This window comes from Eptatretus burgeri, chromosome 10, assembly GCF_056783735.1.
Source record: "Eptatretus burgeri isolate ZD-2024b chromosome 10, Ebu_testis_v1, whole genome shotgun sequence".
Taxonomy (NCBI): Eukaryota; Metazoa; Chordata; class Myxini; order Myxiniformes; family Myxinidae; genus Eptatretus; species Eptatretus burgeri.
The window spans coordinates 64,575,600-64,599,907 of record NC_140970.1 but is presented as its reverse complement, the minus strand read 5'-3'; the positions used below and the strand labels follow the sequence as shown (position 1 = coordinate 64,599,907).

Here is a 24,308-nt window from a genome sequence, read left to right as displayed (position 1 = left end):
CTGCATGTTTGAGAAATGTTGTTCCATGTGCCGAATGTGAAAGGTGCAAGGAAGGGAAAATGGGGAAGGGGATTGGATGTAGAAGGGAAAATGGGGAAGGGGATTGGATGTAGTTGAGGCTCGTGGAAGAGCAAGAACGTGGGAAAAGAGTTAATTTTTCGCTGCACCAGGGGTGTGTCCAGTTACCACGTTTCTGGTAGAGCGCTTGCCAAGTGGCTTAAGCACTCCATTCGAAACGGTTAAGGAACGGCTGGCTTGGCAAGCGCTCGTTAGCTGCTTGCTAACTGAACACCCCTGATGTTGAGTGGGTGACTCCACGTGTCCGACCTGTGTGTAGTGTACGTAGTGTGTATTTAGTCGATGTCCGTCTCTTGTATTACAAAGAAGAAACATTCCCATTCCTAAAGAAACACACCACAAATTGGGTCGCACGTCGTTCTTTGACTTTGATTGGTTCAAATCAAATTTTCGTTTCGTCAGGAGGATAATGACGCTAACCCTTCCGGAATTAACTCACCACGGAATTCGAGCCAGTCTTGATTAACTATAAATGATCGTATCCGGTACAGAGTGAGAAGAGATCACAGATTGGACGTCGCTTTTGTTGCCGGTAGGTGGCAATGCGCTCACGTGCTCGAGGGGAATTTCCTTTCCATGACGTAATTTCCGGTTGACTCGGCCTTCAGGAAACCCCGAGATTTGTTGGTCCGACGGTTTGTTTTCTTGTTTTGAATGTGCAGCATGCCGGTGACGTGAGCGTCATGAGGAGATTTCTTGAGGCAAGGCGAGACGGTCCGGCATGGCCAGGCCGCATGGTGACCGTCGGCCAGTACCAGGTCACGGTTGAGGAGGTGCTCGCTGAGGGTGAGCTGCATCTGTCCGCTATCATCATCGGACCATATGTAGTTTCACTTTTCAATACATCCCTCGCTGCTGCCCCCCCCCACATAATTAATTAAGGCTTCTCAGCACACGTTATCCCACAGTCTATCCCTCCTTCCACTTCGCGTATTCAACGTTGATCTGGGTACTTATCCGAAGAGGCACCGATTAATAATAATAATAATAATAACAACAATAATAATGTGTTCCCTTGTAAGGTTTTCAGAGCTATCCCATAATGCCTTGCGCGCCGCCATGTTGGTTGTATTCGCTTCCCTGGCAACGATAGCACCAGTAGCTCCACAATCTATCTCGTTATTCTCGCTTATACCGCAATGGAAGGTTGCGCTAATTCTTTGGCCTTGTTTGGGTCTTGCTTAACTTTTCCTCGCTTGTTGAGCTTGCCAACCAATATGGCGCCCGCGCACTGCATCATGGGTACTGAAACCCCCTGGATTCGATGAAATTCTTTCACCGCAGGAGGTCATTAGGCCCATCGAAACCTGCGCTGCTATTGCCAACCTATGGTTTGTTCGTGCTCCGTCCTTCTAACTGCAAAGCGTTAAGCAAGGAAGCGGCACTCGGACAATTTTTGGGCTGCGACTGGGCCTGGGCTGCGACTGGGCCTGGGTTGCGACTGGGCCTGGGCTGCGACTGTGCCTGGGCTGCGACTGTGCCTGGGCTGCGACTGTGCCTGGGCTGCGACTGTGCCTGGGCTGCGACTGGCCCTGGGTTGCGACTGGCCCTGGGTTGCGACTGGCCCTGGGTTGCGACTGGCCCTGGGTTGCGACTGGCCCTGGGTTGCGACCGGCCCTGGGTTGCGACCGGCCCTGGGTTGCGACCGGCCCTGGGTTGCGACCGGCCCTGGGTTGCGACCGGCCCTGGGTTGCGACCGGCCCTGGGTTGCGACCGGCCCTGGGTTGCGACCGGCCCTGGGTTGCGACTCGGCCCTGGGTTGCGACTCGGCCCTGGGTTACGACTCGGCCCTGGGTTACGACTCGGCCCTGGGTTACGACTCGGCCCTGGGTTACGACTCGGCCCTGGGTTACGACTCGGCCCTGGGTTCGACCCGCAAACCTCGGATGCTCAAACTGGACGTTCTTAACCACTGGAAAGAGAAAATGGCAAAAGTAAATAAATATTTTATTGTTGCCACAGCTGAATCGTCTAATATTTGGGTCCACACAATGTGATTGTAATTCTGTAGCCCAGCTTCACAACCTCTTCTTTAACCGTCTCAACTAATCCCCACCCTTTTCATGGGGTTCGCCTATCCTCCAGGCTTTTCACATACTTGGCTGATCAAGTCTCACTTTCGACTGAAGACAGCAGGAATTTGCTCACCTGCTCTTCCTGAAGGACACCATGGGATCGTCTACCTCTACCATCGAATGCTAGCAGATGGGACACAGAGTTTAACGTCCACGTGAGGGACGGTGTAACGACCTGCCAGCGAAAAGCTGTCGGGTCGGGAATCAAACACAGACGAGATGGCTTAACGGCAAGTGCGCTACCTCTGGTGGTGGTCGTATGGCAGCTTAGCTGTCGGGGTCGCTATCATTTCTTGAGGCGCGATTGTGTCGCTGATGCAGTGCCCTTCTACCAGTACACACACTGGAACTGGTACTCATTTCGCCGACCTCGGAAGGATGACAGGCTGAGTCAACCCCCTGGTGTATTGATTCAGCGGCCGACGGGGCTTAAACTCAAGACCCTAGGATCCCAAGCCGCCACCCTAACCACTGAGCCCAACACCAGGCTCTTTTGCGCTACCTCTGCACCGTCATGTCAGATATCAAGTGCGAGTCCGTCGTGTTTTTAACCAAACAGGAACGAGGCATCAAGGGATGCATTTCAATTTGGATGTCACGTGCTTCCAACTTCCATCCTTGCAACAAATGAAAACTTCTCCGCATCTCGGATCGCCTTGTATCGGGTTCCACTCTTCTGGGTTTCCGAAGCTGGACTTGTCCTGAATCTGTTGCACTCACTTGCACACTTTCAAAACAGATGTCGGTTTCCTTACTTCGTGGGTGGTTTACAGCTCCTCAAAGTTTGGAATGCATCAGGAGATGACATCTTCATTTTCGACCCATCCTCGCCATTTCGCAATGTCTCCTGATTGTTTAAAAGCGGTGCTAAAGCTGTGCAACTTATTTGGATGCAATTTCATTTGAAAAAAATTAAATAGATTACAAATCAATAACTGCAATCAGCTGTGACTATTGGGCAAGCAGGATGTCCAAAAGGTACACACACTCACCTTTAAGCTGTCAATCTTGGGTTTGAATCAAGAACCAACTATAAACTGTCATCCCGGTGTTTCACAGCCAGGATGATTCATCAATGTGTGTGCCGTCCCTCGGAGGGACGTTAAACTGGGTATCCCATCTGCTCGCGTTAATTGGTGGATGTTAAAGATTCCATGGTGTCTTTCGCGAAGAATAGCCGAGTTATCGCCGGCACCCTGAAAAAATTCCAAATTCCTGCCCCAACTAGCAGATGGCATTGCGTCAGCAGCACAGCCATACCCTCAACCCATGTCACCCAGCGGCCAGCCTTGTGCTCCGTAAAAAAGATCTATTAATATTGACAATTTAGATAATACCATCATTATTTGATCAGCGAATTTGTGGCTTGGGGGATTTAAAGAGGTGATGGCTGATAAAACGGTGACTGTGAGGTGCCATCTCAGGCACACACATATTATAGAACGGTAAGAGTGGAGACTATTCAGTTTTACAGTCACCTGCTCGGTGTCCATCTGCATGTAAAAATTAAATAAAACAAATGCATGTGGAAGTGTTTCACAAAAGCAGATCTTGGAAAACACAAGCACAGTCCTGACATTACACATACCTGGGTCACGTGTATTGTGTTTTTATTTTTATTTTTATTTTTTATAACCCTGACTCCAAATTTCACTCTTGCTCAACAGCGACAGACAGATTAAAACTTGATCACTTTTGCCTCGAATCTCCAACTTTTTCTCATCATAGATCGGTTGTTGCAATAACACAATGATCATGTCAATGATAGGTTGGGCCTATCAGTCGGTTATGGAATTTCCCCCAATGAATTTTGTTTGGGTTCATTTCAAAACGCCCTTTCGCGATACACACAGACATGACGGACAAGTGCAAACGCCCTCCCTTCCAACAATGTGGACCTATCATGTTCGATAAGGAGTAAATCATTGATAAACATGGAAGTAATTTTCACTGATACGTGTAACTTAACCCGAATAGAGGTCTTTCAGTCACATGACGGTGCAAGTTACACCAGCATTTTTATGGGCTGTACCTTCTGATTAAGAAATTTGCATGAAAAATATTTTTGTGACTAGTAGCTTTACCAAGTCCAAGAATTGTCAGCAGTTTGGTGACTACAAAATCATCTCGAGCTTGCTTTTCAACCTCGTTTGTTATTGTATTGACTGTGAAGTGACTTGTGAAGATTATTTTGGTCTTGATGGTGATGGCTCAAGGTAGAAGACCCCGATGACCACTCTGACAGAACCAGAGAGATCCCTGGTTGAGATTGGAGAACCTGCTGGAAGGACACCAATCTCTGCAGAACTTCACAGATCGAGGCTTTATGGGCGAATGTCCAGACAGAAGCCGCTCCTGAGAAAAAGGCACATGACCCCCAACAAAAAGGTCATGTTGGAACCCGGGGCACTTGAGACGACACTGTGGGGGTTGGTTCGATGAAAGAGTCATTGATCCACGATGCACAGAGTGTTTTTGTTAGTGCCCATGGAGTGGTGTGTAAAAGGGGAAAGTAGAGCAGTCTTAAAAGGCCAGGCCAATGTGGGAGAATCTTTATTAGAGCCCCAATTGTTTTTTTAATGTGTTTGCTCTGGTGATGTAGGTGTTGAGTCATGGGCAGCTCGCCACTCTTGGCAAAGGGGAAGGATTGGAGTAGCATAAAAAAAAGGTGCAAAAACAGATCCCTCTAATCAGGCTTCTCCCAATCATCAGCAAGGTCATGGAATCCATCATAGTTTCTGTTATTAAATCCTTCCTCTTCTCCAATGGCCTGATTTCCGATCATCAATTTGGATTCAGATCAGGTCTCACTACTCTGGACATGCTGCTCCTGCTTTCCCAACAATGGATGGTGGTCCTCAATGCCAGACATGAGATCAGAGCCATATCCCAAGATGTATCACAAGCTTTCGATGTGGTCTGGCACCCTGCCCTGCTAACCAAACTCTCCTCTTATGGTATACCAGGCAATCTCCACTCATGGCTCGCAGACTTCCTCTCCTGTCGCAGTCAACGCGTGGCTTTTGCTGGTGCTCTCTCATTTCCTCTTCCTGTCCAGGCTGGAGTTCCTCAAGGCAGTGTTCTGGTTTTCATCAACGATCTCTCTGACTCTGAAAAATCCTCTTTATCTCTTTACTGATGACTCCACCCTCTGCCGTACCATCTGTCATCCCTCAGACCGGCAAGCAGCAGCTTCTTCACTCTGCAGATCTGGGTAAAATCACAAGCAAGTCCAAGACGTGGAACATGTCTTTCAATCCTGACAAATCTCTCACTCTCACAATGTCTCTTCGAAAGGACTGTCTGGAAACTCCTCCCCCATCCCACATGTATTTTCTCAACAATCCGCTTAAAGTCCTTTCATTCAAGCTTTTGGGCCTCACTATCTGCCATAATCTTTCCTGGGAAAGCCACATTTCCAAGCTTGCCTCCAAAGCCAGTTTTGCTGACTGGGCATCCTCCATCGTGCAACAACCTTTCTTGGGACACCTGAGCTCCTAACCACATGCAAAGCTTTTATCCGCAGCCTGATGGAGTAATGCTCTCCTCTCTGGGGTGGTGCTCCTGCTTCACGCTGTGGAAATCAAGGCTTTTTTTGGATCATTCTTATGTCCTGCGATGAGGCTGAGTCTTTGGGTCTCTCACTCTCTCACCGCAGGCAGGTTGGTGGTCTTTTTATCTTCCACCATCTCCTCTCCAGCCTTGCCTCCCCCCCACCAACTCTGTGGTCTGTGATCTGCTCCCCCTCCCCTATATTTCCGCAGGGCACTCAAGGTCTGCCAAAAAACCCCTTCTGGTGAAACTGCCAAAATGAAGAATCACAACTCACCTTCACTTTTTATTTCCTCTTTTTTTTTTTTTTTCCTGCCTTTGGAACAAACTCCCATACACTCTTGAATTCCACTCACCTTCCAGGTCTTCAAAACAGCTATCTACCACCATCTTGTGTCGTTCCCCCATCCAAAACTATGATCTTTTTTTACCCCTGTTAATCCACCCCAAACCCACCTTCAAATTCCTTGCTTTCCTTCCTGAAAGTCCCTGTCGTGTCCATCTTGTCTAACCCGTATTCCCCGCCCCATCCTTCTCCCTTCCACAGATCTCCTGATGTCTCTGTTCCTTACTGTTTTGTGCTTCCCGATCCCACTGTCGTGTCTCCTGCTCCTTTTGTTGTATGTTGTGTGTTTGCTCTTATATGAGCCTCTACAATGTATACCAAAAAAAACAAGTGAAATCCTTCAATACAGTGCGTGTGGTGAAGCAAATGAGTACACAAATGTTAAAATATGCAATTTATGCTTTTTCAGTTGAAAAACAATTAAAAAGTGGACTAAATATTTGAAATGGAAAAATCTTGTTGTTATTGTGATAAGCACCTTTTTATATATAACAGAAGGAATCAAATCATTCGATACAGCGTGGCAGGAGGCCACAAAAGAAAGATGGCATAAGAAGAACTTAGCTTTCAGCGTTCGGCGATCGGCGTGAAATGCGATGGTGGGCGGAAATGACGTCTTTCGGCGCGAAATGCGATGGCGGGCGGAAATGACGTCTTTCGGCGCGAAATGCGATGGTAGGCGGAAATGACGTCTTTCGGTCGTTCGTACATGAGAGGAGCGCGTTTCTGGCTTTTTTTTCCGTCAAGCAATAAATTCAATGGTTTTCACATATATAACACGTTAGTTTCACAAATTTCCATTGAAATACTCGGGTATTTCTGTCAATTGTCGCCATTTCGGTCTAGGTTACGCACTGCATCTACCGGACGGCCGTCATTGGCTGTTACAGGCACGTGCGGGAGGGGGGGGGGGGACACCGGGACACCGGAGAAGTGGTAGACACCGGGGACATTTCAAACTCGGTGCAATTGTATACAGCACACGCGCTGTAATATAAGCTGGAGGTTCATCCAGCAGCAACTGCGGAGAGGAGCTCGTCGGCCCCATAACAATGGGACCATCGCGGCAGCCAGAACTGGACACACGAGGCCAGTGAATTGAAAATTTAAACTTGGAACAACCTTGGAGAGACTTGATCCCCGAGCAGCATGATCCAGATATTTTTGGTCGGGGACAGGGGGAGGGTTTAACCTGGTCGGCATCGGAGGAAATTGCCTCCCCCCTCCCCCCCACCAATAAATTGGAAGTGTCAGGCTGCTGCCCTGGTAGGATATGGTTGTGGCAAGAACTGGGTCCCCAGTACGTCTGGTGGTGTTGTGGGGCGTCCCCTGACCGTGGGGGTGCTGACCGTTTAGGTCGGGGGAGTGAGAGTGAGTGAGTGTGTGTGTGTTCGCAGAAACCTGTGGAACTACCGCCGTAAAAACCCTTGCTTCAGAGAATGCCATATACAGTTTACCATGAGAGAATGTAAATGTTCACCTTATTCAATATGGCTGAAAGCCAGAAATTGGATGTCATTGAGGATACAAAGCATTATGGAACCTGCATTCTCTTGTTTCATTTGGGGAAAGCTTTATTTGAGGGTTGAGGACTTTGGCTTTTGGGCCAGAAATATGTGTTGAGGCTAAAACGTCACAGAAGACGACATTGTGTGTAGCTGTTTTGCTTTGAGTTTCAATGTTGACAATTTTTCCTGAAATCGGTAAGAGCCCTTGCTTGAGAGAATTCCACATACAGTGTGGTGTCATGTAGCTCTTCAGGCATTGCTGCTCGGTGCCACTGTTGGTGTTGTTCCTTTTCAGTTCTTCTGACTTTTTGTTGTTCTTTCCTGAGGGGCACACTGTGGTGCTGCACACGTTCACTAATTCTTGCTCGGTGTTGCATCTCAAACTAAGGGGTGATAACCCGGGATGATTCGAGGGCATTTACGCCAATTTTATAACTGCTTAGTCACACCGTCTTGTATATTGTTACAGTTGTGGAAATTCACAGAACACCACATAGGTCCTTAGATCAATTATGTCGATAAGTCTGTGTTCAGATAGATTTCCCCACCGAGGTCTAAGGGAATTATTTGTGTAACTGGGCTGTGATCTTTGAGGTAGCCGTTTTTCTTTTGCTATCGTTATTTTGGACCAACCTCTTCACAACAACCACCTCCACCACCAACATCGCTCTCATCAACTGCTTCACAACAACCACCTCCACCACAAACATCGCTCTCGCAACCACCTCCACCACCACCCTCACACAACCACCTTCTCCACAATGCCAACCACAGCCACCATCTCCGAAACCGCATCTCCCCCAATACCCAACAACGAAACATCGCTTCACCTTCAACTCCGCGGGCGCCGCCATCTTTGCGCCGGCAATGGCGAGATCGCTGCAAACAGACGCAGGGGTTTCCTCGTTGCTCGCGATGATTTCTACCACGTCCACTCTCCCTTCAGCGTCGATGATTCCTGCCACGTCTGCTCACCCCGAACCTCGCCTCGGAATTCGGATCAGGAGAGCGAGAGGGGCGGAGCCAGTGGGGGTCAGAGTTGAAAGTGCGGAGATCAGATCTCGCCTCACGAACCCTATAAAAAAGCACGCAGAGCGCCAGTTCAGGCAGTCGAGTCGGTCGGGGTTTGGAGCGGTGTGAGGAGCGGAGTTTGAGTCCAGGGGAGGGCAGTGGAAGTCCGGGTTCGCTGAGGAGACGGAGCGGGGAGCACAGCAGGCCGGCCGTGCCACGCATAATGGCGCGTTCGTGTGGGACGTGGAGAGGTTGCCAGCCAGCAGCGAATGGTCCGAGGTGATCGGGCTTCGGAACAGTCCGAGCAGCGCGAGGGACGGACGGGCTCTTAAAGAGAGCATCAACTCTGAAAGAGCATAAGGCCCGTTCGTTCCTCTGAGGCATTGCCGGCTGGGCCCGAATCACCAGGCCGTCAGACGAGGCCTGGGCGGGACTGCGGTCACGGCAGCTGCCGTAGGGACGAGACGTTGCGGGTCGCCCCAGCGAGGTGAAGGTAACCAGCGCGGCCTCGCGGAGCCTCTGCGGTCATCACAGCTCCGTGAAATAAAGACCCAAGAGGTCCAGTCTACCCCTCATCTGTCCTGGGGTTTTCCCTTTGTTTCTTTGCGTGAATGTTGTGGCGCCATGTCCGTAAGTAGAACTGTACAAGTATACGTAATTAATAGAACGGTGGTAGTTGTTTTCTTGCCGCGTCTTGTCCCTACGCCCATTCATTACATGCTTGTACAGTGTATTGCTTTTGTTTGCCTCACCTGATTACGTGCATGCCTGCATATGTGCTTATTCAATAAATGTAACCCGTTTGTTGCGTCCTCTTTCCCGAATTGAACTGCCATATTGCCCTCGGAATATAGTTGGTTCTTTAAATAGCCGGTAAAGTGATCGGGTCCAATGGGGCTCGCGATAACCCGCTCGGTTATCCAAAAACGGAGCGAGCTGCATTAAGCAGCTCGTGTCCCAGCGGCCCCGTTGAGGTACAGTCTCTCGGTAGTCTGCCCGCGCGAATAATTTGGTATATCGACAATTTGGCGGTTGACCCTGTTGCGCACGGGTAGAATATTGACGAGGCTGTGGTGTGCTTAAAAACACACCCGTGGCTGGTTTCTGGCGTTGATCCGGAAAGCCGCGACTGGATTGTCCGTTCGGTGGGCGAGACTGCCGCCATTGGCTAAACGTGGTCGTTCGCACGCCGGCGGCGAGAATCCACAACAATATACTTGTTCCAAATCTGAATTGTACACAATAACGACATGCCAGTTGGAAAAACAGGGTCTATGAAAGAAAGTGGTGGGAAGGACAAGAAGCAAACATGCTTATCAGTACTCTATAAATAAATACTTTCTGTGGCACCCTTCGTTCCTCTCTGAGGTTTCTCTCTAGAACTGTTCTGTCCACTCCACTGGACTCCACTCAACTGTCAGTCTTCCACCCCCCCCCCCCCGCCACTCAGCCTTTATCACCTCACGACTGTGTATAGCTGTTCGCTCAATGGCTCGCCACCCAGCTTCTCACAGCTTCTCGCTGCTTCTACAGTTTTGAGCAGCTTCATGAGATTGCCACTACCGTAGTATCTCTTACCTTTGTGCACGGTTGCAAGACTTGCTTCCACCTTCCTCGAGATGGAGGGGGTGGGGGTTGTGCAAATGGACACCATACAGTAATGAGACAAATGGGCACCTTATTCCCTTGTTTAAGGTCAATCCAGTGCATATTACTCGTTACACTCGGTGTAGTCCCACGAAGACTGTTGCCCCTTTGTATATCATTTTTGATTCTACATACAAAAAAATGCAATTGGTTCAATTCCCGACAGCATCTACACTCTACATGTTCAATAATCCTGCGAAAGCTTGTGGCTTGATCCTCCCATATGCCTACCAGGCAAACTGTTTATTGTCTTGCTGATAGTCATGCCCACACTGGACAGTTCTGAAGGGAATACGCTTCTTGTATGTTGTGACGAGCTTGCTTTGTGTATCAGACTATTGTGACGTATAAATATCAATCAAGGAGATTTTATTGTGCTTTGATGGAGGGTAAATGCAGATGTGTGAAAATATTGTTTTTTGGTTTTTTACTCTCATCAGTCTTCCTTGTAATTTTATTTTGATAAATTGGAAAGTTTTTTTTTTTTATTTTTTTATTTTTTTATTTTTTTTTTGGCCCCATGTACAGTATTAAGCAAATTGCTTTGAATAATGCAGATGAAATGAGTACCAGTGTACTGGTCCCGGTGTATGCCCCGGTTAGAATAGGTGTACCATATCCCTGTGTGTCGTAAGAGGCGACTCGGGTTGGCATCAGGAAATGCATCCGGCCATAAAACATTGCCTCAAGAAAAAGCCAACAAATGGCTGTAAAAACGGTCATTTTATTACAGTGCGTGCGCTGGTATACAATTGCACCGAGTTTGAAATGTCCCCGGTGTCTACCATGTCTCCGGTGTCCCCCCCCCCCACTCACCTCAAGTGACAGCCAATGACGGCCGTCCGGTAGATGGCAGTGCGTAATGACGGAAATACCCGAGTATTCATGGGCCGACAATTGACGGAAATACCCACAACTGACGGAAACTTCCGAAGAGAAAATAATAATTTGCCGGTTTGCGCATGAACTACACATTAGATTCACACAATACTGCCTTTTTTCAATGGAAAATTTTGAAACTAATGTGTTATATATGTTTTCAATGGAAATTTGTGAAACTAATGTGTTATATATGTGAAAACCATTGAATTTATTGCTTGACGGAAAAAAACCAAGAAACGCTCCTCTCTCATGTACGAACGAACGAAAGACGTCATTTCTGCCCACCGTGGCATTTCGCGCCGAACGCTGAAAGCTAAGTTCTTCTTATGCCATCATTCACTTTATTATTAGCCATAAACAAGTGTTTTGTCATGCATTAGTAGTTGAAATTTACTTACAATTATGGCAGATATTGGTGGCAAAGTGATGTGGTTCTTTCAACCAGGGACATCTTCAATTATTTCCAAATTCTTCTGGAAAGCAATGTGTTCCTAATTCTGTAACCAGTATAATGTTGTCAAAAATCAAACCTTTCCAATTATGGCAACAACACGATTTGCAGAGTATTATCATGAATGGTGACATATTGTACTCACTTGTTCAACTGAAAAAGCATAAATTGCACATTTTAACAGTGTACTTATTTGCTTCACCACACGCGCTGTATTGAAGGATTTCACTTGTTATTATATTAATGCAGATGAAATGTGCTTATGTTTTTTTTTTTTTTTTTCATTATTATTTTTTTTTTGTGCACGCAGGTGGTTTTTCTCTGGTGTATTTAGCTCGCACTCCCAGCGGTATGCGCTGTGCACTAAAACGAATGTGTGTGAACAATGAACAAGACTTGGACGTTTGCCGAAGAGAGATTGCCATTATGGTAAGTTGTGGTGGAGGTAATGTGAAGGAACCTGAATGAATGGGGTTAAGGTATTTCCACGTGGTGAGGGATGAGAAGGTGCCTGTGCATACAAGTTGGGTCATCAGATGAAGATTGTGTTATTTACACTTTTGTAAAACAGCAAAAAGATTGTTGATTAAAACTGCAGCTAAAATTACTCAGGAGTGCACCACAGCAATAATGTGATAAATGGCCACCTCATTTTTCTTGTTTGATGTCATTTCGTAGACCTCAGTGTTGTCACACCAAGGAGTGTTGACCCTCATTATATCAATTCTGATTCTCAATGCTTTGATCTGAACGATGCTTTGCCCTCCCCAGAATAGCATTCGTTCTTCAACTATTTTAATATCCAGTTTTATTGTGCAGTACTTACAAAAATTAATTGGTCAATGTATCTAGCTGCATGTGTTCCGTCATTCTCCTGAGAGTCAGTGTTGCCGCATACCACGGTGGGGTGGGGGGGGGGCGAGGTTGGAGGGGAAGGAAAGGAGGGAGGTGCCAGAATTTTATCAGGGATAAAGCGACTTTCAGGCCACCCTGTACGTCTGAGAAATAAATATTTAAATGAATTTTTTTCAATTCCCGACAGCGTGTCTATTCCGTGAACATGCAAGCCAAGCTCTGCCCCTCTCCCCACCAAAGGTCTTTTTACATCGATTTGATTAATAATTGAAAGTTTTTATTGTGACGTTCACATTCACGTGTGAAAATAATGAGATGCAGCAACTCTCAAACCTGTCTGACTCCTCCAAATCCTGGTGGTGTCTAGTTAAGTCCGTTTCTAGTGTATGATCCCCCTCCATCCCCTCCCTTACCTCAAATGGCTGCACCCCTGACACCGCACGTGAAAAGGCTGAATGCCTAAACTCGGTGTTTGCTTCTAAATCTTGTGTCCCAAACCCATCGCTTTCTGCACCTTACCCAGTTGCACCCAACTGTACCTGGACTCTGTGGCCTTTTCTTCTGACAAAGTGGAGAGCTTGCTGTCAAACCTCGACTCAGATTCTGAAACCGGTCCCAGCGGCATCAGCCCACGTGTCCTAAAAACCTACTCCTCTACTCTTGCTCACCCTCTCTCTGTTCTATTCACCCTCTCATTTGCTGAAGGTCATCTGCCATCTGCTTGGAAATCAGCAAATATTACTGCCCTGCATAAAAAGGTTGCAAAAACAGATCCCTGTAACTACAGACCAATCAGCCTTCTCCCAATCATCAGCAAGGTTATGGAATCTATAATCGCTTCAGACATTAAATCCTTCCTCTTCTCCAATGGCTTGATTTCTGATCATCAATTTGGTTTCAGACCAGGTCACTCTACCCTGGATAGGCTGCTTCTGCTCTCCCAACAATGGATGGTGGTCTTCAATGTTAGACATGAGATCAGAGCCATCTCCCAAGATGTATTGCGAGCTTTCAATACAGTCTGGCACTCTGCTCTGCTCACCAAACTCTTTTTTTCTAATGGTGTCCAAGGCAATCTCCACTCATGGCTCGCGGACTTCCTTTCCTGTCACAGTCAATGTGTGGCTCTTATTGGCTCTCTCTCATCTCATCCTCTCTTCCTGTCCAGGCTGGAGTTCCTCAAGGCAGTGTGCTGGGAAGTGGATTTGTTCTGGTTTTCATCAATGATCTCTTCGACTCTCTGGAAAATCCTCTTTATCTCTTTGCTGATGACTCCACCCTCTGCCGTACCATCTCTCATCCCTCAGATCAGCAGGCAGCAGCCTCTTCGCTCCCTGCAGATCTGGATAAAATCACACGCTGGTCCAACACTTGGAACTTTGGAAAACTTTGGAAAAAAAAAAAAAAAAACAACAACAAAAAAACCTTTGCAAAACATTAAGGATTTGTTAGCTGTGGTGAGTGCCTCGACAATGGGTGCTGGAAGAAAGTGTGGCCTAAGTCTGTCCACTATTTCACAGTATTTGCTGGTGTTCTGTCAATTACAAGCTAAATTGTTGACCAAGTGAAGCAGGCTGGTTTTGATGTGGTGGACGAAGAGGATGTGGAGGACTTACGAGAGTCTCATGTGGAACCCTTAAGCATTGAGGATCTCATGGAGTTGAAACAGTGGACTGAAGAAGAAGAATATGCGATGATGCCTTGATTCAAGCAGTTCATCACCATACACAAACCGTGAAAAACCTCAGCCAATTTCTCGTCACATTTGAGCAGGCCATATAATTTGTTATTGGGCAAGATCCAAATGTTTAAATGACGACCGATTGAGTTGTGCTGTTAACCCCCTTCATTGCTACAAGGGACTTTATACAGCAAAGAAAAAGCCATCCAGCCCACTCTACATGCATTTTTCATGCTGAAAGATTCATCACCAACTACATCCACAGGCCACGATGTTCCTTCCACCAGTTGCACCATTCCCGCAAGTGAGGAGGTCGATGATTCTGCCCCTCTCCAAGTGTGACTCTCCATCCATAATCAACTCCATTCCTCCAGCCATGGTTAAGTCTCGCCACCACTCGGAGTTTAATTAATGTCTGGTATCTATTTATTTGTGTATATGTCCGAAAAAAACGCTGAAGCTACCCCAAAAATTCCTGGCCAAAAACACATCCAATCCACCCTTTCATACATGGGTTTCTCTCTGGGAAAATACGTTTCGTTTAATCAAATAACTGACCAAATACAGCATTGAACTCGAGGGGGAGCACTCGGGAGAGTGCAAAACCTCCACCGCCAATACTGCTGGGTCACTCAAGTGAACCTTTATCTTATTCATTAAATATGACGTCAACAGTGCTGACAGTTATAGTTCTTTTCTCCAACATTTTTGGGGGTGGGGGAGGTTGGAAATCACTTAAAACATGTAGAAATGCAAAAAAAAAATTTTTTTTCTCTAACAATTTTTTTTGGAGGGGGGGGGGGCAAGTCCAAAATTTAATGGCATGATCCTTGGACCATACCTGACCCCCCCCCCCACCAAGTTTCGTCGAAATCCGTAGAGGAGTTTTTCCGTAATACTGTTCACAAACAAACAAACAAACACACAAACAAACAAACAGAAAGGGGTGAAAACAGTAACCTCCATCCATCTTCGAAGATGGCGGAGGTTAACTCGAGGGGGAGCACTCGGTAGAGTGCAAAACCTCCACCGCCAATACCGCTGGGTCACTTAAGTGAACCTGATATCCTATTCATTGTAGGTCAAAACGGATCAGACTCTACTGAACCATGATTGAATAAACTAAACTAGATCGACGCGCATGTAGAAATGGCAAAAAAAAAATCGAAATTTTTTTTTGAAATAAAAGGTGCAAAATTTCTGGTTTTTTGGGGGGGGGGTTGGAAATCACTTAAAACATGTAGAAATGCAAAAAAAACATTCAAATATTTTTCAAATATCAAATTATTTTTGAAAAAGTTGCAAAAATTTTTTTGTGGTTGGAAATCACTTAAAACATGTAGAAATGCAAAAACAAAAATTCAAATATTTTTTCAAAATGGCCGCCATAGCGGCCATATTGGACTTCGCACAAAGTCCAAAATCTAATGGCATGATGCTTGGACCATACCAAATTCCCCCACCAAGTTTCGTCGAAATCCGTCCAGGAGTTTTTCGGTAATACTGTTCACAAACAAACAAACAGACAGGGGTGAAAACAGTAACCTCCATCCATCTTCGATGGCGGAGGTTAATTATCAGTTGGAACCCAAATAGACAAAGATAGAGTCACCAGGAGGAACCTGGATAGGATTCAGGTTTTGGCTGCAACTTTCTACCCTGAAACACATCCAGGCACAGCCAGGTGAACCTTACAAAAACTACTTTCAAGATTGACCCCTCTGGAGGTGAAAGGAAAAGGAGAGATGGAGGGCAAGAAGAAGCACGCACACACGCATACCGTCAGCTATTCCTAAAATCTCCCGATTCTAAAACACGATGTGTATTGGTTCGTTCCGCTTCATTAGGACGATTTGTGTAGGATTTTAAAGGCCAATTTTTAAAATATGATTGTTTGTTCATTATGGTCTCTCTTTTTTTTTTTTTAATTAAATTTAATTTTTTCAGGATTTAAAAAACTTTTTGTCTTTTTCCAAAAAGAGTAATTACATCTTCTATTGTAAATGTAGATGGTGACTTTGCACTGGGCCTCAAGGGCAGTGTACAGAAGTGTTAAAAAAAAAACAACAACCCATAAATACAAGGCGCAGGGAGGTGAAATTGGCTGCATGTGATGTGCAACACACGCAGAGTAAAACGAGTGTTCATTTACGTCTGCAGGATATCTAATAAATAAATAAGATGTAAGCACACCTGACGATTGGCTGAGGCTTCAGACTTTTCCACGCGCACGAGGCTTTACTGTCGAAATGAAGTATCTCAAGATAAAGAAAATATATGTCGTGTTTTAAAATCCTGCTTTTTTCTTGTTACCAAACTCATCTTCCAGTTTCCTTGAATATTTTGAAGAAAATGATTCCAACCCATAATTTTTGACATGCTTTTGTACAAGTGTATAATTTAAAGGATTGATGGAAATGATGATAATTTCACAACATCCTAAAATCGACTTCATTTAAATTGTAAACCTTAAAACATAGTTCCGTTACCTAAAGTAAGAACCTTAACCGATAAGCAATTGGCTGGTTTCTTGACTGCATGGGTCATCAGCTGGGCACTGTTCTTCCTCGTGGAAGACGCACCAAATCGGGCCATCTATTGTCTAGAAATACCTTTCTTCTACTTACCTTGCCACTACAGAATGTACACAGGAATCCACCAGCCCTCTTTCTATACCAATAAGTGTGTGTGTCTCTCCTCCATAACTCCAAAACCATGAAACCTATCAGCTTGAAACTTTACATTCATACTAAGAAAACTCCAAGGGAATGCAAGAGTGAAAATTGGGTGTTTGGGTGAACTTAAATTAGTTTCATCCCATATCTTTTGATTATGATGATGAGTGGTGGAGGTTTTAACTTTTAACATTAACAACGTAAGAGGGATCACATTTTCCTTTGTCCTCGTGACTTTCTAAAGCATTTGGTTATTTTATATGAATCATGTATTCTTTAAAAAGGTTATTTGGTTTGTTGTTGTGAGTATCAAAGCAAAACATATTTGACAACACCCGATTTCCGAGCCGTTTGTCCTATTACCGCGCTAAATTTTTTTCCACGTGACGATTGCCAGCTGTTTCTAAAGATTAATGTTTATGCACATCTCCCTTGAAATGTCCACAATGCAACGTTTTTTTTTTTTTTAATGTTTTTAAAATTTGTTCATTGAAATTCCCCCAAAACAAGGGTGAAAGCTACTCGAGGTTTTTGGGTTGTATACATTATGCACTGTAATCTGTAATCACACGAACTCCAATCTGCCGATTCCCGAAAAATTGCCATGTGTGCGTGTTTTGCTCATAAATTCTCTCTGTCTCTGTCTCTCCTTTTTTGCGGTCCACCTCCTCCTAATACAGAGCAGCACCTTCCCACGCCTCTCTCTCTCTCTCTCTCTGTCTCTCTGTCTCTCTGTCTCTCTGTCTCTCTCTGTCTCTCTGTCTCTCTCTGTCTCTCTCTGTCTCTCTCTGTCTCTCTCTGTCTCTCTCTGTCTCTCTCTGTGTGTCCGGGTGATGTTTGTCTCTGGATATGTCTGGGCGGTGTTCGTCTCTGGGCAATATTTATTTCATAACAGGTCGAAAATGGATTTCAGACATTATTTTGTTTCCATCTTCACTGTTATTCTTTGCAGAATCATTTTGATTAGAGTATGAATCGTAATTAACGCTCCACCTCACGTCTGCCTTCCCTTCCTTTCACCTCACGCTGTCTTCCCTTCTCCCACCTCTCTCTGTCTCTGTCTCTGTCTCTGTCTCTGTCTCTGTCTCTGTCTGTCTCTGTCTGTCTCTGTCTCTGTCTCTGTCTCTGTCTCTCTGTCTCTGTCTCTGTCTCTCTGTCTCTCTGTCTCTGTGTCTCTGTGTCTCTCTGTCTCTCTGTCTCTGTGTCTCTGTGTCTCTGTGTCTCTGTGTCTCTGTGTCTCTGTGTCTCTGTGTCTCTGTGTCTCTGTGTCTCTGTGTCTCTGTGTCTCTGTGTCTCTGTGTCTCTGTGTCTCTGTGTCTCTGTGTCTCTGTGTCTCTGTGTCTCTGTGTCTCTGTGTCTCTGTGTCTCTGTGTCTCTCTGTCTCTCTGTCTCTCTGTCTCTCTGTCTCTCTGTCTCTCTGTCTCTCTGTCTCTCTGTCTCTCTGTCTCTCTGTCTCTCTGTCTCTCTGTCTCTCTGTCTCTCTGTCTCTCTGTCTCTCTGTCTCTCTGTCTCTCTGTCTCTCTGTCTCTCTGTCTCTCTGTCTCTCTGTCTCTCTGTCTCTCTGTCTCTCTGTCTCTCTGTCTCTCTGTCTCTCTGTCTCTCTGTCTCTCTGTCTCTCTCTCACCCCCTTCTTTTTCTCCTCCCTCTTAGTATTCGCTTCAGCGAAGCAGCGGGTGGTATTTGCTTGTCAATATATAAACAAACAAATAGTTTCACTTTTATAGTGTAGCTTCCTTGGAATATGTTGAAATATACACATTTCTTGTTCAAGTATTTCAATTTATTTACCAGTCATGATTTTAAGCACATAGAAAACGTTCATAGATGGGAATAATATTTGCCCCCATTTTACAACAAAAGTGGAACAAAACGCATTTCCGTGACCTGAATGTTAATCGGTAAAAGGCTGTGATTTTTTTTTCCATCATTTATACTTGTTTCATTCAAAAGATGAAACGTTTTTTTTTCTTTCTATAAATGCAGATATCATTCAAAAGAAACAAGAATGTAGTGAGGAGCCCCTTGGACTCAACACCTCTTCATCCCTCCTCCTCCCAGGATAGGTTGATTTATTCACCTTAACTGTATAGCCTCTGAATTGGGATAACCTGAGGAACTAAAATCTTCCGTTACATGACGCTGTTAGTGTGTTTAACTCTACAATGGCATATTTGTCTCCAGGAGGAATACTGTTGGTTTGCATCGGTGAACTCGATAAACAATGGATTTTATTCACTTAAATACCTTGTGGGAAATGTGTTACAGTTGACTTTTCGAGCATTAGAACTTTGTCGGCATTGCCTCGGTGAAGGGCTGGGTTAACATTTTGGTTGTATTTGTTTTTTTCAGAGATGCTTTGCTTTAGGTCTGTGGTGTTTGGATATTTTCAACGTTTGTTACTCTTGGCTTCATTTTTCAGTAAATAAGGCCAAACCAATTTTAAATTTGATGAGGTTTATTTTCATTTCTAAAATTATAATTACCATTATTTATTTATTTATTTATTTATTTATGATGTGGTACTATAATTAATTGCCAGCCAGAAGGAGCACAGGTTTCATACAACTTGCCTTTTGGCATTTTCTTTTGTACTTGCAGGAGGAATTGTCAAGACACAAAAACATTGTGCAATACTTGGACTCGACAATCGCAACACAGGTCAATGCTGACATTTGGGAAGTTTTCATCCTCATGGAATTCTGCAAAGGTTTGTGACTTCTTGCCATGTTTGCAAGTGTATAGCTCAATTATTTCTTTCTTTCTTTTTTATTTCTATTTAAAACTTACACTGCATCGTACTAAGCCTGATGTTTGCTTAACAGTTAAGGTAGCTGGCTTAAGATCTTAGGGTCTTGAGTTTGAGCCTCTGTCATGCCATTAAATAACACCTGGTGGGTTTACTCAGCCTGCCATCCTTTTGAGGTCGGCAAATCAGTACAATCTTCCTGAAAATGGGTCACTGCATCAGCGGCACAGCTGCCCTCATAGCAATGATGCAATCTAACAGCTAGCACAGGCAGCTAACCACTTCACTTGGCACTGCCTCTTTCATTGCAGTAATTATATCATGTCTATTGTAACATGCACTCGGAAATGACTATTCCAATTATCCCCATTTACCCCTGCGGCTATATCTGTAACAATATGAACCTTGATACTTTCAAAATAAATCCAACAAATTAAAGTTGATTCTCGTATAATCCTGAATTTATTTCTTCCTGCCAATCCCAGAAGCTAAGAATTGTGACATTCCATTACAAGCACCATATTGTCCTCTGCAATACATGTATGGGATTGTACAAGGTTGACCACCTTATATTTTGCATCCTTTTGTAATAACAAAAACTATTATTCCCTGCCCACTGATTTATTTTTTATTTTATTTTATTTTTCCCATCCACCTCTCATTTCTCACCACAAGGGGGCCAGCTTGTTCGGCAGATGAATGAACGTCTGGAAGAGGGTTTCACCGAACACGAGGTTTTGCACATTTTTTGTGACGTGTGTGAAGCTGTGGCGTGCATGCACCAGCAAAAACCACCCATCATGCACCGCGACCTCAAGGTACCTGGTGCGTCATAAAAAGTGTTGGATGCTCTTGAGGCGTTTATTTTGGGAGGAATTGATAGTTCTGGATCTGGATTGAATGTGCAGCATTAATTCTGGCTGGAACTGAAGTTCATTGGTACCTCATGAGTAAATTTATTTCCTTACTAGCAGGGTTCCCATCTCTGACAGGTTCGTAGATGGCCCACCTCAAATGAGCAATTCTTTTTAACCTCTGCCAACAACAAAACCTCTTTCACCCCTTTCTGTTTGTTTGTTTGTTTGTTTGTGAACAGTATTACAGAAAAACTCCTGGACGGATTTGGACGTAACTTGGTGGGGGGATTAGGTATGGTCCAAGGATCATACCATTAGATTTTGGACTTGGTCCAAAATCCAATATGGCCGCTATGGCGGTCATTTTGAAAAATATTTGAATTTTTTTTTTTTTGCATTTCTACATGTTTTAAGTGATTTCCAACCCCCCCCCCAAAAAAAAATTGTTAGAGAAAAAAAATTTTTGCAAATATTTTTTTCAACAAAATTTCGATTTTTTTTTTTTTTTTTTTTTTTATTTTTTTTTTTTTTTTATTTTTTTTTATTTTTTGCATTTCTACATGTTATTAGTGATTTCCAACAAAAAAATGCCAAAAATTATTGTGGCTGATTTTGGAACTTCAGGTGGATATACCCACGTAAAATCAATTTCTGTCTCAGGAATCTAGTTATGACGAATTAATTGAGAATGTAAAAGGGAAAGTTGCAAACTATAACTCTGAGCACTGTTGACGTCAAATTGAATGAATAGGATATCAGGTTCACTTGAGTGACCTCGCAGGATTGGCGGTGGAGGTTTTGCACTCTACCGAGTGCTCCCCCTCAAGTTTTGAAGTCTGTATTGGCAGAAACAGGAAATCAGCATAAATATTCAGTGAGCAGATATCGTAGTGGGTGGAACTGGTAACCTTCGAAACCTCGTTCCATTCCACCAACTAAGATTTCCAATCCATGCTTGTTGTACCCCCATAGTACTGCTTGGGAGCGAGGGTGAAATTTTGGAAGCTCGTCTGGGAAATGGATTTACGCACTTTTTGACCCTGCCAACTGACTGAAGATCACCGGAGTTGTTTCCATGCCAACAGACCACCTTTAGGCACCTATCCCCCTCTACATTGCTTATTCAGCCCCAACCCACCTCCTCTCTCTATACTCCCAATCATTTTGCTTTCAGTAATTTCCATTCAGTATTTCACAGCATTTTATTCTGGTTTTCCCATTGGATGATCAGTTCAACAATCAGGAGTTTGTTTCACTTTCCAGCATCAGTTTAACTTTGAGATGCAAGTTTTGACTCGTCATTGCAACTATGCGATGCGAATGATGCGTGAAAGAGGTCAAATTGTCCAATAAACTTTTTCACCCAAAAGTGTCGAAGGGGTCTAAAGGGTCCAAATGGTCTTAAATTGTATTAGGAAGTCTGAAAAGGTTTATAGGTCTGATAAAAGGTTTGGGGAGGGGGGCTGTGTTACGGTTGTGGGGGTAGATGGAGGAATTTAATCAGAAAGCTAGTATTGTATAGAGTTGCTTTTGTCTGTGGATGTGTAGGAGGAGTCTTGATGTAAATTAAGTAGGGAAACTATGAGCTTTAAGTGTTACTTGTCACCACACGGGCGGGGGTGGTTGGTGGTGGTGCTGGTACTGTGTTAATTAGATGTGGATTCAGGAGCCGTGCAAAGATTAGCTCAATACTTTTCAGTTTTGCAGGAGTTTGCATTTATTGCATTTCAGTGGAGGGATAAAAACAAGAGTTTATTGAAGAAGAGAAAAGTAGATTCCAAGTGTTTAATAAGGAGTGGACTTCAAAATACTTCTTTACGGACGTAGCAGGTCAAGCTGTATGCTTGGTTTGCAAATAGTGTCGCCGGATTCAAAGAATATAACTTGAACCGGCACTTTGAGAGAAAACATGCAGCCACATATATGAACATATCTGAGAAGAGAAAGCTCGACACTGGTTGCTCGAATGAAAAACAATAAAACAGCTCAAAATTCCTGAAAAGGATCATTTTTAATTTAGTTTTCCTGATGGGGATATTAAATTTGGTTTATTGTTTTGTGTTTTTTAGTTTAGTTTGTTGTGTTCGTGTTTTATCACCAGATCAAATTTACTTGTCTCAATGCCATAATCTTTTAAATGGCGAGACTCATTCTACGAATAAAAGGAAGGCGCAGCTATGTGATCTCCACTCTCACCCGTAGCAGCAAACTTCTTCATGGAATATTTTGAGTGCTCAGCCCTCTTCTCGATGCCATTTCAACCTAAGCTCTGGCTATGTAATGTGGATGACATATTTGTTACATGGAAACAAGACAAGAGAGATCTCAATACTTTTTCTTAAGCAGCTTAACAATTGGCATGTCAACATTAAGTTCACCATGGAACTCGAGCAACAGCAGTCAATTTGTTTTCTTGACATCATCATTACCAAGTCTCATAGCGAGCCTTCTCATGAGGTATACAGGAAGTCAACTCGCAAGGATCGCAACCTCAAATATGCTGCAATTAATTTTATTGAGATAAACTTGTATCTCTTAATCCTCCAGCCATAGTATTCCTGTTTTAAAATGCTGTGCACAATGTTTACTGTCTATCATGTTTTTTATTACCCAATTACTCGATCAATTATGCCTTTGAGTTGCACGAGCAATTTCGTGTATGCTGAAGTGACGATCACAACATGCGCTCTGATCTTTCGCTTTTTGGCATATTGATATTCGACAGCACCCGATGATGATTTTTGATGATTTTTGATGTTCCATCAGGTGGAGAATGTGCTTCTGCGGGATGATGGGACATATGTCCTTTGTGACTTTGGCAGTGCCATTCATGGCATCATCCATCCTGTCAGTACTGGAGTGCAAGCTGTAGACGACGAAATAAAAAAGTAAGTTTTGATAATGGGTTTCATGATATGCTGGTATGTGTGAAGGATGCAGGTAATGCATCACTATGTCCGTGTGTGTAAAGACACTTAGGTTTCCAGGATTTTTTTGTTTTTTTTATAAGCTTTAAATGTCCAATTTACTTGCATTTGGAGGATAACTATATTATTCGTCTTATTATCTCCGCCACCGAAGGTGGACGGAGGTTGTTTTCACCCCCGTTTGTTTGTGAGCGGGATAACTCTAAAAGTTATCGACTGATTCGGATGCAACTTGGTGGACAGGTTGGTGTGTGACAAGGATGAATTGATTAGAATGAATTGATTGATTGAAAATCTGGATACGATAATTTTTTTTTTTGATGTGATTCTTCACCATTGAGAGATGGGGCCAAAAACTATACATAGCATGATGTTTAAAAAAAGTTGTGGACGGATTTGGATGAAACTTGGTGAATGAGTTGTGTCGATGCCAAGAACAAGCCGATTCGATTTTGGTTCAAGGCCGGATCTGCATCCGGACTATCGATGGGACACAAAATGTAAACTGTTCAGCCTGGCTGAGGTATGCGTTCCACCAAGTGACATTCCAGTGCAACTTTGCTTTGTCGTTTTTATTTTTTTTGTATACCTTGTCGGGGCTCATACGAGAGCACTTTCAGGAAGGAAAGCAGGGAATTTGAAGGCAGAAAAGATCGAGGATTTGGACGGGGGACGATAAGAGGTGGTGGTGAACAGCTGTTTTGAAGGCCTGGATGGAAGAATGGGATTGAACGGAGTAAAAAAAAAAATGACCGTTTTTACAGCCATTTTTCCCTGCTGTGCAGGGGTTAGGCTTTTTCTTGAGGCAATGCTTTTTATGGCCGGACGCCCTTCCTGACGCCAACCCTGGTCGCCTCTTACGACACACAAGGATATGGTACAGCTATTCTAACCGGGGCATACACCGGGACCAGTACACTGGTACTCACTTCGCCGACCTCAGATGGATGACAGGCTGAGTCAACCCCCTGGTGTTAATTCAGCAGCCAACAGGGCTTGAACTCAGGATCCTGGGAT

The 24,308-nt window shown here is 44.3% G+C and overlaps 1 protein-coding gene across 4 annotated transcripts in view; it reads left to right on the top strand.

The window, feature by feature from the left end:
* The first annotated feature begins 591 nt into the window (after positions 1–591).
* LOC147018722 (serine/threonine-protein kinase sel-5-like) overlaps positions 592–24,308 on the top strand; it is an 81,842-nt gene continuing 58,125 nt past the window's right edge. Inside the window, exons 1-6 of one of the 4 annotated variants that reach the window (XM_085898723.1) lie at positions 592–610; positions 741–864; positions 11,861–11,979; positions 19,360–19,468; positions 20,183–20,325; positions 23,131–23,252. In XM_085898723.1, coding sequence (XP_085754849.1) covers positions 762–864; positions 11,861–11,979; positions 19,360–19,468; positions 20,183–20,325; positions 23,131–23,252 — 596 coding nt within the window. In that variant the 5' untranslated portion in view covers positions 592–610; positions 741–761. Of the gene's footprint in view, positions 611–643; positions 865–11,860; positions 11,980–19,359; positions 19,469–20,182; positions 20,333–23,130; positions 23,253–24,308 lie in introns of those variants that run through there. The other 3 variants (XM_085898726.1, XM_085898724.1, XM_085898727.1) reach the window with 3 other exon arrangements.